The 14,552-nt window shown below is 39.9% G+C and overlaps 1 protein-coding gene across 1 annotated transcript in view; it reads left to right on the top strand.

Moving 5' to 3' along the window:
- The window catches only part of pmfbp1 (polyamine modulated factor 1 binding protein 1), a gene marked incomplete at both ends in the record, with an annotated part of 92,528 nt that overhangs the window by 3,921 nt on the left and 74,055 nt on the right, over positions 1 to 14,552 (top strand). Inside the window, 2 exon segments of the mRNA XM_084404346.1 lie at positions 20 to 166; positions 7,437 to 7,508. Coding sequence (XP_084260472.1) covers positions 20 to 166; positions 7,437 to 7,508 — 219 coding nt within the window.

A 14,552-nucleotide genomic window follows, 5' to 3' on the forward strand; every position in this document is an offset into this window, starting at 1 on the left:
CTCTATTGTGGTTGGATAGCTGGACGTCCAAGAGCAGAGGCTGTGGGATCTGCAGAGAGAGCTGCAAGAAAGCCAGCAGGAGCTCCAGAGGGGACACGATCGCAACCAGCAGCTTCACGGGCAGCTACAAGATGCCAGGAAGAAAGATCAGGAGCTACAAGCTCAGGTAAAAGCTTCACGGCCAGGCCCAGGCTGCTCAGGCCCTTTCTCTCTCTCTCTCTCTCTCTCTCTCTCTCTCTCTCTCTCTCTCTCTCTCTCTCTCTCACTCGCTCTCTCAATCTCCATGCTTTCGTTTTGGGCTCTTCTTTGTGAGATACTTTGATCTCAGACCACTGCATTTGCAGTAATTTGTGTATTTTTCTCTTCTTCTAAGAAGGATGATTTCACATAAGAAGAATAGCTGTAATTATAACAAATTGGCTTGTGCTGTTACACACAAAGTTTACCAAGAGCAAATGTTCAGTCAGGGATGATTTTGAAAAGGCTTTGAAAAAAAAAAAAAAACACGAATGAAATGATCCCAATCCAAGCTACCATAATGAACTGAAAGCTTCTGTTTTTTCATTCATTACAAGTGGTACTTGCTCTAATGACAGCGGCTTTTGAGCTGCAGTCGTTACTTTGACTTGAGGACGATTGTTTTGACTTGCACATGATGGTAAAATGCTTAATATGCAGTTTTTTGGGGTCTGAAATCTTTTTTATGTATCAAGTAAACTCTTTGTTTGCCTAAGTAACTCTGCTAAACTTGTTATATTCCATGTTAGCTGTAGAACGTGCAGTACATGTGTTGAACAGCTGGCAGCTGGACTGAAGTGAGAGTTCTTTGAGACAGGTGTTCGCCCCTCCCCTGTTGAGGTGAGGAGGGTCTCCGAATTTTTTCTTGCCAGATGCCAGGGAACATGATCCCAGAGATCCCAAAAATGCAGATAGATACTTAAAACATGACACAAAACCCAGCTCAGGAGACTAAGTATAATGTTTCTTTTATGTTTCAACTTTTATCTAAGATATTTCTCAAATGAGTCAGTTGTATTTATATGTGTGTGTGATCTTGATCTGAGAATGATGAGAATACAGGTTGAAGTTAGATTTTTGCAGACTTTGGAATCTTTGTAAATCTGAACGCAGTGAGATATTTTATAGATCTCTTCTGAATATTGTGATTTTTCTTTCTTTTAGGTTGTACAATGTAATACATGCATAATTTAAATGTATCGAACAGTTTGTGATATTAGACATGTTGCTACGAGCTAGTGTTTGCTGCAGTGAGACTCTCAGCCCTCCCCTCCTGGATCGGACTGCTGACCAATCAGAGCTCAGGCCAGTGCTGTCCGTCACCAGGGGCTGTGTCACCTGTCGCTAGGCGTCATGGCAGACTTGTTAGGGGAGCTCTACACTGATTGCTGAGAGAACAACCTCACACTCACAGTGCCCTTGTTTACTAACACTCTCACATTTAAGTTCACGGCCTTTTTACGCTCCAGACGCAGCTTGTTTGTTATCATGTGAGGCACCTTTATTATCACAGCTTCAAACTCTTTTAAATGAGATTCATTACTTTGTGAGACTGAATTACATGTGTAATATTTTCAGTTCCAAAGACTTGAGCAAGAATATAAGTGCACTATATAAGGTGCACTAAGCATTTTTTTTTTCTTCATGATTCGGTGATCACGGTTTTGGTTACCAATGCCATTTTAAATATCGTATTCACAGGCATGTGACTGATTCAGTTACTCTGAAATAAATGAGCTGGGGAGAACTATCTCTGGATGTTTAGTTCCGTAATCAGTTGATCCTGAGAAATTTGACCAAAAAAGTCAAGTTGTTTGCATTACTGGATATTACTGTCGTTCGCTTAACATTTCCACCGCAAAAAGTGTTTAGCTACTTACATCTTACTCTTTCACCGTTAAAAGTGAAGTGTCGCACTGGAATTCATATCCAGTATCTGTGAAGAGTAAATTATTATAGGTGGATTTTCCCTGCTCTTTGTCAGGAGTGGTTATGGCCTTGGTTTGCAATGTGGTCATGTGCGTTTTTGTCCACTTTAGAATGTGGTTGAAGTAAACTAATCTCAAAACATTTAGAACCCAATTTCTATTTATATTTAGCATTATACATTTTCAAAGTCAGATCACCTGAACAGGATGTTAATATCAGCTCTAAATAAAGCCAGAGGATGTAATGCTCTGATCATACTATCCACTCTATGTAGAATAAAACAGCTATTCTAGGCCACTTGCCTTCAAGTGCACATGATCTGTCAAAAGTATTTATTGCTTTAGTAAAATTGCATACTGTATGAGAGCTATATGAAGTGTGTCTGCTCTCTTGTAGCTCTCAGAGGTGAAAGGGAATCTGGTGAAGGTGCAGGTGGAGAATGAAGCTCTTCTGGAAATTAAACGGCACCAGGCCACTAAGTACCGTTGTTGATGTCAAATATTCACAAAAAAATTTGCATTTATCATAATGTCATATTTTATTGGAGCTTTATTGACATGTAAGCTCAGCCACCAATTTTGTAGAATTTGGTCTGTCATCACAATTCAAGAATTTAGGAGCTATACCAGCATAATTAGAAAATAAGTGCTTGAAATGTTATAAAGAGGACCGCATAATGAACTTGAAGGCCACCTTGCTTTATAGGTTCCAAGCTGTTTCTTTCATTTAGTTTGTTACCATGAGAATGGTGCAAAAATATTAGAAAATATAACCCTGTGCCACAGTAAATACTTTGATAGTAGGTGCAACTTACATATATCATTCCTTTCATATAGTCCGAGATCTTTCTAGCTTGTTTGTGCAGCGGTGTGCTTGTGCTCTCTCTCCCTAATTAACCTGTATGGCCGTGGATCTGAGCTCTAGCAGATGTCTCTCTCTAGGGGGCTGGGTTTTATATTGGAGTTATACATAGCCATGGCTGAGGGGCTGCTGAGAAAAGGTCAGGCCTTAGTGAGCGAGTCTGATTATAGCTGGGAAATAAGTGTTCCACGGGGCTGATTGCAAGGAGGTCACCTCCACCAAGGGTCAGATTGAATGAGTGTGTCTATATGTGCCCTTGGAAAGAAGATTCTATTGCATTATGTTTCTCATGTCTGGCGCCGCCCTGTAGGTGGACAGAATCACTGCGGAGCTTAGTTTGGTCCGGTTCACGGTGTTGGAAAAGTGCAAAGAGGCCCAAGAAGCTAGGAAGAAATGTCACGAACTGTAGAATGAGCTGTCCGTTGTTCGAGCCCAGCTGAGCCGGAGCCAGGAACTAAAACCATTAAAAAAAAGTTACTTTAAAGGTGCATTGCGCAAGTCTCTGAATTTTTGCAGAACTATGCCCCCTTCTGGCGACACGCGAAACTGCAACCAGAGTTGTGCACGCGGTTACGTGGAGTTTGCGTTGGGGTTTGGGATGAACTAGAAGCCGGTCTCTTTGAATCCATCTTCTACTTTTGCAAAAGTCGCTTGAGTTGTCTTCGCTGATGCGGATAATGGCGGCGAATACACAAACCTGCCAGACATAGCCAGGTGAGCGTGAACGCGCATGACGTCACGCCCAGTCGATTCCGACCCGAATCCCTCTTATTTATTTTACTGTACAGGATTATAGAGGCAATCGCAGTGATCATAGAAGGGCTCATTCAGCCCATCAGGCAATTGTTTAAGCATGTATGGGTTAGAAAAACGGGTATTTTTAACATGAAAAGTTGCTTAATGCACCTTTAATGTTTACATTAAAAATAAACGTTAACTTAAAATAAAATATACTTTGTTTATTTCTATATAAATTTCTTATTTTATTTCAGCTAGTTGCCAAGGCAAGGTTTCTCATTTTTGTTTAGTTTAAAGAGGTCATATAATGCCCTTTTCACAAGATGTAAAATAAGCCTCTGATGTCTCTGATGGAGTGTGTATGTGAAGTTTTAGCTCAAAATACCCCACAGATATTTTTTAATAGTATGTTAAAATAGTCACTTTTTGAGGGTAACAAAAACACGCCCGTTTTTGTGTGTGTCCCTTTAAATGCAAATAATCTGATGCTGCTCCCGTCACAGAGGGCGGAGCTTCAAGAGCTCTTGTGTTAGCGATTACCTCACACAGACAGCCTTTTATGTTCAAACCGGAGTCAGACAATGATGGAGAGACTCAAGAAGAAGTGACAACATGTAGAATGCAACAGGACATTTCTGAATGGTTAGTTGATGAATTTATGTAGCTGATGTGTAGTTATCTTCTAGTCATTGATTAGCGTGTTCTGTCATGATAATCTATAAATCGTGTTCCCGGGGGCGGGGTTTATGTAAATTTTAGGGTTAGTGATTTCACTAACCCGTGAAGAACCTCATTGTAGTCCCAGCCATTTGTTGTAGTCCTTAAAAAGCTATTTCTGTAAAAGAAAATATCTCCCTTTGCTTTGAACTTTGAGTGTCGTAACTTTGCAGATGTTTATGTGCAAACAGCAACATTACACATACTAAAGTTAAAAAAGTGAAATCATAATCAACCACCCCTTTACCTTGAAGTACTTAAAGAACTCAAACTAAACAAAGTGAAAACTGAAAATTAAAAAGTCTAATTTAAAATATTAACATAAAATATAATGTATACAAATATAATAAAATAACACTGGTACCATGGTGCAATGATGCTATCAGCTGGTGATACCATAGTCCTGAATGATAAATATTTATAAACCATAGTATATACATGGTATTCCAGGGTACTTCAGTGAATACCATGGGATATGTCCAAGAAACCATGGAAATACTGTAGTACTTGTTTTTATGTCAAACAAGTTTCTTACAGTTTCTGTCATTCATATACCATCTGCTGCTTGCTCATAGGCTCTCACCTCTCTGTAATGTCACATGGTCTGGGAGTCATTACTGCGGTTAATGCTATTCTGTTTATCCAGTTGACCTCTACTCGTTTTACTGAGATGTCTTAAGCAATTCTACAGACTTTACTTTTCATTTTTTAAAACGTTTTTTTATTCCATTTTTTTTCTGAACACACATTATACTGACAGATGTTTAAGATAGAGAAACTTGTTTAAGATAGAGAAACTTGAAACTTGACAATAAAGAAAAAACTAATAATATCAGCAGACAGGGGAGAGTTGTTACGCTTACCAGTGTACTGTCTTTTATGTTCTTGCAGATGTTAGAATTTGATTTGATTTTATTCATGCTAATGTAACTCATTCAGTTCTAGCCGCCCCACTCCGAGCAGGATTCGAACGGGTGTTTCCGGCATGGGACGGTAAAGAACGCAGCCTCTAACGCACCTCTTGAGGCCAAGGGAGTGAGGTTTACATGCACAGCTCTTACTAGCTGGCCTCCATTACACTCACCCTGCTAAACCTCACTCCTACCCTAAGTCACGGCATCAGTTTAACCACTCTGGTTCTACATTCGAACATACGTTTCCGGCATGAGAGGCGGGCGCGTTAACATGGAAGATAAAAAACACAGTCTCTAGTCGCTAGCATGCCTCTTGAGGCCAAGGGAGTGAGGTTTACTTGCACAGCTCTTACTAGCTGACCTCCGTTACACTAATTTGACAATAAAATTAGTAGAAAAAAAGTTTGGTATATTAATATTTACAGGCCAGTAGTTAAAATATAAATTTGTTTTTAAATTTGTGTTCTTTATTTTGTTCAGAATTGCCTTTTATTTTGATTTTTTTCCAGAAGGGCTGATTTTTGTATTAAATGAAATAGTGCATGGCAGAAAGCTTTTGATCTCCTTGTCAGGATATCAGTGAGAGTTCATGTGCGCTTATTCTCTGTGACTATTGTCTTTTGTTCATGATCTGGAGCCTTAATCAAATTTCCTCTATTGAGAAGCATAGTCTTTTTCAGCATTTCCTGCAAAGAATCAGACCTAAAATGTATACACATGGACATCATTGTTTCCTTAAAGGTAAAACTCACCCTAAAATTAAACTGTGTTCATTATTTCTCATGACGTCCCAAACTTAATTTCTTATGTGGAACATAAAATGAAGTTTTTTTTTTAACAATCATACCGTGACTTTAGATTGTCAAACTCGAAAAAATGTCTAAAAGGAACCATAAAAGTACCATGAAGTGGTCCATAAGTCCTTTACTCTATATTCCACATTTTCTAAAGCCATTTAATAGCATGATGTGAGGGACAGATCAAAATTCCTAGTCATCGTAAATTCCCCATCATCGTACTCAAATCTCATACTTATATGACATATAACTGTTTACACCTGGTCACCAGGAGTAAATGCCCTCTGAAACGCTTTCGAGATGGATTTAAATGTATTTGGAGGTTGAAGGCACATATGTAAATTTTTCTCATCCCAAAATGTTAAAAAATAAGCGTGTGAGAGCATTATTGGAGATGCTATATGACATGTTATAGCCAGATATGACAGGTCTAGTGCAACACGCATAGCTGCAGATTCAATTCACATTTATTTCTATAGCGCTTTTCTCAATACACATCAAGAACTCTGTTAAATTTGCATATAGAGCGGGAATTGAAGATTGGATTTATATTTGTTTTTGCAGAGACATCTATGTGGCCAAGTGTAAATGGAACTGTTTTAACAAATCAGATAGCTATCCGATCAGTAAAAACACATGAAGTGACCAGGTGTAAACAGGCCACAAGTCACATGGACTACTTTACGGAGAGTTTTGTCCTTTTTTGGAAAGAAAGAAATACATTATGGTGAGTACACAAGAGAATTTGGTTACACTTTATTTTAAGGTGTCCTTGTTACAGTGTAATTATACATTTAAGTGTACAAAGTAATATTAATTAACAACCAGTAATTAGGGTTAGGATTAGGGTTTGTTGCATTTAATTATGCATCATTTTCTGTTATTACTATAGCAAGTACATGTAACTTGTAACAAAGACACTGTTAAATAAAGTGTTACCAAGAATAAAAAATGTGGGTGATCTATCCCTTTTAAAATCACTATTTCTCCAATGCACAGCTGGACAGTTTGCTGTTCGAAAGAAACTTCACATCTGAGACTTCCACACTCTGAACGGCCATGATTTTCACATAGAAATGAAGCTGCGTTTGTGATTGAAACTGTGGCTGCATTATTACTCACCGGTGGGTCTGTGAGTGTGTACGTGTCGGTCTTGCGTGTTTTAATGACGCATACATCCTTTATCTGCAGACTGCACTTAATCCCAGCACTGCTGGCTCAGGAACAGATTACTGACAGCAGATGTGATGAGAGCAGAGCAGGGAACCTGACACACCACACACACACACACACACCTCCGCTTCTCATTATGACTGAACAGTGCAGCCATTTTCTCACTGCTTTGTTTGTTCTGAGCTACCATCTTTGCTCTGGTTATTGTCTCCTTCTCAAAACATATCTGTGTTTGATGGTAAACATTTGTGATGTGAATTTCATGATCTTTGTGCATGTGTGTTCACAGGCTGAGCAGATACAGTGGCTGGAGGAGAAAGTGTCCAGGCTGAAATCTCAGCATAGTTCAGTCTGTCAGCAGGTAACTGTCTTTACGACCCCACACTTTTTTAACCCTTTCCTCGCCATTGACTGAAATTCCCGGCTTTCCGTGTCTTCACTGTTATACAGTAGGGAGCGCTTTTATGCATCTTCTGAAAGAGTACAGAATCTCCTGATCAAAACACAGGTGAAGAAGCAGCAGAAACAAGTGATAGCATATGTAAGCATATGCATATGTAAAATAACGCGATCATCCACATTAAACAGCATATAAATCAATGTTACTGAATTATAGAACTGTGGTTTATAGGAAGGTACAGGACTGTGCAAGCATTAGGTGTATTGATGGACTCGATCTACTCGAACTACTCAATCTATGTTTTGATCATTGGTATGAATCCGATCCAGATGTAGTCATGATTTTCTCAGTTTTTTGCTAAAAAAAGAATGCATGAGGCTAGAAGAAATAGCTTTCTTTTGATATATTGCATGTTCAGATATTCATACAACAAAATATTTTGGGGGCCATGAAACTGACAAAAAACAAACAAACAAAAAAACATTTAGTCCTAGTCTGTTTTTGGCAACTAAAGATACCGAACCTAAAGGCATAGAGATACGTTCACAACCTGATTAGACTGCTTTTATTACGTAGATTTTGCGACGGAAATTACCGAACATCCAAAACAATGCTGTGTGCTGGGCTAAATGAGCTTGTTGTATGTGCGTAGCCCACATATGATGATATTTTCACAAGCTGAGAACTCGTGAAGAACTTATAAAATGTGTAAAGGAGTCAAAACAGCAACAGGAATCCCTCCGTCACAAACACAAACCAAGATCTGCTGCGATCCTGTACTGAACTGTGTTGGGCAACATTGTGACTATAACAAGAAAAAACAGGTATGCTTAAGCATTCTGTCATTTTTTCTTTTTTATTTGTCCGTGTTGTGTTCATATTCCATTCGAATCGCACCAGAGTTTGTTTGGAAGCAGACAGAGACCCATCTTTTCAGTGGTCTCGGTCCGCTTGTTTGGTGTGCACCAGGGTTCAGATGGCAGCGTTCACACTTATTCAAATGAACCACACTAACAGAGCAATCACACCACGAGCTGTAATCTAACCAAACATGACAAGTGTGAACACACCCCAACAGATCATGTTTCCTAGCATGACTTAGAGCAAAAGATGGTTGCTTTTATGAATGAAGTGATTGATTCTTTTAACTTTTTTCAATATTGAGCATTGCAAGGTTAGCTGGTTAGCCTTGCCCAATATATATTTCATCCTCACATTGGCCTATATAATTTTAATATAGTAAAAGTTTGATAAGTGCTCAATTCTTTTTGGAAGCTCTTAAAAGTGCAAAATGGATATTTTACCCCTTTCTTGTCACAGCTGAGGATAGTCGCTAGTGAAGTGTTTGGGACAGTGCACATTCTTGTGGTGCCAATAGCCATCAGCAAAGTTATGACATCCATTGCTACGTCCCAATTCGCAAACTATCCATTGAACATTGAGTATTTAATAATCAAGTTTACACTTTATTTTGATGGAACTTTGCAACTACATGTCATCTAACTCTCATTAGAGTATTAGTAGACAGTAGTAGACTGTTAGGTGTTAGGGTTAATGTTAGTAGTTACTATGTACTTGTACTTACAAAGTTACTTATAGTCAGTAGAATGTCTATTGGGGGAGCATCAAAATATTTTTTTTTTGCAGATTTTAAGCAAACTAGTCTACTAATACTCTAATGAGAGTAAGTTGACATGTAGTTGCAAAGTTACTTATAGTTAGTAGATTGTCTAAAGTGGACATCAAAATAAAGTGTTACCATAATTGATAATATTTATTTCAGCTGCAAGATATAAAGATGTGTTTGGCCATTACCTTTTGGCTATGCAACTTTTTGATGCATCATGCAAAAACATGAGGAGAGTTCTTCACATGAAAGATCTTCGACTGGATACCAGGGCCAGTTTACGGTGCCAGGATGCACGTACATATGTGGTCCGTTAAAGTCACAGGGCCCTATTTTAATGATCTAAGCGCATGGTCTAAAGCACACGGTGCAAGTTCACTTAGGGCGTGTCCGAATCCACTTTTGCTAGTTTAACGACGGGAAAAATGGTCGGCACGCGCGGTGCATGGTCTAAAAGGGTTGTCCCTATTCTCTTAGGGCCCTATCTTGCAACCAGCGCAATTGACTTTGTACACTGACGCATGTATCATTCCTATTTTGCACCCGCGCAAAGCGCGCTTTTCCCTCCACAGAAGCACGTCGCTAAACTAGGGAAAAAACTTGCGCTCCCTGGGCGGTTCAGCGCAAAAAAGGAGGCGTGTTTCGGCGCAAACGTTCCTTCATGCTATTTTGCAGGTTTAGAAAACAATTGCGCCACTAACCAGGAAAAAACAGTTTAAAGTCAGTGGCGCGTTGCGCATGTTATTCATATGCTATTTTAAGGGCGCATGCTTGGCCATAATCAATGTAGCGTGTGCACAACGCGCATACACTCTCTCATCTACACAGAAGCAGCAGTTTTCATTTTTGCAAATCATACATTATTACGATAGATAGATAGATAGATAGATAGATAGATAGATAGATAGATAGATAGATAGATAGATAGATAGATAGATAGACAATTTATTATAAAAGCATACATCTAGCTTACACATTTACCCAAATTATCATACGCCTTTTTAACCGAAGTTAATTTGGGTGGGTTTCTCCATCCCCAACGTCCCTGACGAGAGTGTTGCTCTCCTTGGCTGTGAACCGCTCCTGGCGCGCGCCTGGCAAATCCGCCGTTATTATAGGAATCCGCTTTAGAACAAGCGCGCCTGCTCTTAAAGGGAATGTGAGCTGACGCTCTGATTGGTTTATTTCACGTTACGCCCAAACCACACCTATGAATAAAGAAGCTACTTCAGACCAACCCATTTTAGATTTGCGCCTGGCGCAAGAGTCATTTATCCCGCCGGGAAAATAGCAACAGCGCCAAGACCCGCCCACAAAGTTACTTGCGCTTTGCGCTTTGACACTTGCGTTTCAGATCGTTAAAATAGGGCCCTTAATGAGAAATGGGTGTGTTTTGGCCATGACGTGACCATGACCAATCAGAGTCTCACCTGTTCCCTTTAAAAGCTAGTTGCGCTCGCGCCATGGCCGATTGCTATTTACATGGAGGAATTTGCAAGCGGGAAGACTGAGCGCTTCTCTAGCGAGGAAACGGATCTGCTCGTGCACGAGGTTAAAGCGCGCCAGCAGACCATCTAAGCAAGGGACAAAGTGTACGCGCGTTGTGGATAAAAACAATATTGCTCCAATATTTGTTTGTCATATTTTTGTTGGTCAATGGCGCAGTCTATTTCAGTTGCTTCAAAATAGCAACGCCCCAACAATGCGCCTAAACACACTTCGTTTTCCACGGGCGCACTAATGGGCAGAAATGCATTTGCTATTTAAACAACATGGCGCAAGACGTGAAAATGATAACTGCGTCAGGCTGAAACTAACAAAAAACACTTGCGCCACGCCAGGCACTGCATTGTGCTGGGTGTATGTTAGGGCCCACAATAATGATGTGGTAGTATGTTGTAAAAGAACCTACCTTTCTCCTACACACTCAGAGGTATGTACTTTTTACATAGTTTATGTAGGCGAATTGGGATGCAGCTCAATTAGAGACTAAAAGTTCTATGTTCCAAATGTGGCAGATTTCACATCGCATACTTCAGGGTGAAAGTATTGCCAGAATTGAACCTGCATGTCCCACATGAGCACGATAGCGCTAACTGCCTTGCGACCCTTTCTTCTTATTCTTCTCTCAATTCTTTGCGTCTCACTGGTTGTGTCTCGTAACCCTCCGTCCTCTTGGGGAAGCTGTAGGGACGGCTGGCCGCTTGAGCCCTCGTGGAGGTTAATGGTGACTCTGGCTCCAGGTGGGAGTAATCAGCTGTGTGTAGTCCAGCATCTGTAGGCAGCTGTGGGAGCGGGGGTCACCATCCCGAAACCCCCTCCTTCCTCCGGCGGAGGAGTGTTAGGGCCCGGAGAGTGCCGAATGATTGCTAATAAAACATTTGATTGAGAGGAGAGCGGAGTGCCAACCATAAACAGGCTGGATTCTGCCCTTTAATTTCAGCATCTCCAGAGAATTGCTTTTGCTGTGCCGCAGAGCGAGGCTTACTCACAAACAGTTAGTTGTCTAGCCTAGAACCCAAGATCTAATTTTGTGTGTGTGCGTGTGCACGTTCGGATGTTTGTCTATTTTGTGTTCCTGGGGACAAAAACTAAGGGCTTTTCATTTTAAATTCTCACTGCTGTAGATGCTGCCTCGACGCTGATAAGAAAGAAAAAAAACAATCATTTCATACTGCTGAGAAAATTGGCCGTAGTGCAGCTTAGATGGCAACAGCCTTGTGCAGAACACGCAGGATTCTAATTTGCTTTTTCTGTCAGGTTGAATCGTGTTTTTGAGGTGTGTGTGCGTGCATTTACGTGACTGCATCCAGACGGCTACAGTATATTAATGTAACGTATGATTTACTAAATGCCTTTTTGCTGCACTTCCAGTATATAATCACCACAATCCCCTGTAACGTTCACAACAACACAGAATTTCAGTGCATTTCTGCATAAAACACACGCTTGTGTGTGTGTGTGTGTGTGTGTGTTGGGCTTAGATGAAAGGTTAAGGCAGGAGCATATATCAGACACTAGCGTGCAGTAATAAAGGGCCGGCTATAGAGCTGCTTCTCTCCTTCTGGGAACTGTGCGCATTTTTATAACCTCACTGACAGCAAGATAAAGTGCTCGTCCAATTAGAAAAATATTTGGGCGCATACCTTCCTGCAAGAGTCCCTGGATTTTTGTATTTTTTTATTATTATTCTCAAAACCCATTTTATCTGGTATTTTTGTTTTTCTAAGGGTTACAGTTGTAGACATTGCAATGCCTGCACTTTACAGCCTCATGCACGCTCCCTGATTAATTCTTAACCCCTTGTCCGTATTCTTTCCTCCTCCTTTTAAGAATAGATGTATTTTGGGGGGCTTTTCTTACAGAGTGCATTAAAATTAAATTCTCTCTTGTTGTTGTGAAAGAGGCGCACGTTAAAAATAATTGGATGAGGGAGAGAACAAAGGGCTGCGCGGCTGCATGGCCCAGCGAGGCGTTAATGCCGTTCCCGCCGCATTGTTCGGCTGTCTGCAACCATCTCCCCAGCCAGACACTCAGCGCTGCTCAAGTCACTTTTAATGTCTGATAATCAAGGTGAATTTTCAAAAAGCTGCCATTTTCAAATGATGGTGTATATATTATGTGGAGATGGAGTTTTTGAGGCAGGGGAGGGGGCCGGCGGTGGATGAGGGCCATGCACAGTGAAAGAGAGACACCTGCTGTTTGCAGGCAGAACTGCCGGGACGCTGTGGTTTGACGGTTGCATGACAGACGTGTGATTGGCTTGCGTGTGAGCCGTTACGTGGTTGCGACTGTGGACAGCTTCGCACTCTGAGAATCACAGTTTCTTTATCAACTATATACTATTCATGGTACAGCACAGTGAAAGATAGCCAGACTCTATGAAAATGAATAAAACTACTGGGTGACCATGTTGTGCTTTTCAAAGTAAGATGAAACTGAAATTGTTAGCATTAATTAATACGTTATTTGATGCATTAGCAATCATTAAACTAGGCATAAATGCTATTTGCATAAATATGCAACTTGTTAAACATTTATTGGTATATGCTTAAATTGACATTATTTTCTATTTATACATTTATAACAAAAAAATTGGTAACACTTTACAACAAGGTTCATTAGTTAACTACATTAGTTAGCATGGACTAATAATGACCTGCACTTATACAGCATTTATTAATCTTTGTTCGTGTTAATTTCAACATTTACTAATACTTAAAAAAAAATCTTGTTAACATTAGTTAATTCACTGTGAACTAACATGAACAAACAATGAACAGCTTTATTTTTATTAACTAACATTAACAAAGATGAACAAATACAGTAACAAATGTATTGCTCATGGTTAGTTAATACATAATGTTAACTTGTGAACCTTATTGTAAAGTGTTACCAAAAAATTGTTCATTGCTAGTTCATACTTAATGAATTAACTAATGTTAACTAGTGTTTAATTTAGCTCACAAACTCAGCTAATGTTTTGTGCTTCTAAATGGTTTGTATTTTCTCTTTTTTTGGCCGGGATGAAAGCGCAGGAATTCTTGTTTAATTTTTTCATGAATTAAAATTTTCATTTGGGCAGTATGGAGACTACTCTACCTGAACCTGTCCACACATACAGCTTGAGTGAGGCATTTTCATTTTGGCGAATGGGACAAATTCTGGGACACGACAGTGTGAAAGCATATTTGCTGAAAAGTAGTTTGACCAATAGCATCAGGCATTGTACCTAATCGACCAATTGTGGTTAGCGAGAAGGCGGGATCTACAAAGAACAGTCAAATCAATACAAAATATGTGTACATAGAATGAATGAGAATTCTGGAGGCACGTCAATATCTAAACAAACCCAAATCGCGGACATTTTAAGCAATCTAGGTCCGAAAAAGAAGTCACGTCCGGTTGCTCTAATAAAAGCAATGCTATTTTTTTTATGCACATCTATAGTCCCTCATTATCATAGTATAGTCAAATTTGTTACCGTAGTGTGTAGCAACCAAGCTCAGTCTCACTAAACATCCTTTTTTTCTTTCTGCAGTGCTTCTGCATTCTCATTTTTCACCCCAGCATGCACCACACCGAACGTTGCAATGCATTATGGAGGTGAATGTATGCAGCACGTAGAATGTAATAAGTGTGTATTTATTTCCTCCAGACTGATATACTCTCTCCTGGCTTGGAGGAGGGAGAGGAGAACAACCATCTGCATTGGAGTCTGGAGAAATGAGCTTGATGTATCGGATCATACTGTTTTTTTTTTTTGCCCAGTACGATCCTTTTTATGACTACATTGTGACTGTTTTTTGTCAGTTTTTGGCTTGCTTGTGTATTCGTACACCCCGTATCAAGCAAAGCAAAGTCTCTGCGGTGCAGGA

Source organism: Rutilus rutilus (genome assembly GCF_951802725.1).
Source record: "Rutilus rutilus genome assembly, chromosome: 3".
Classification (NCBI taxonomy): Eukaryota; Metazoa; Chordata; class Actinopteri; order Cypriniformes; family Leuciscidae; genus Rutilus; species Rutilus rutilus.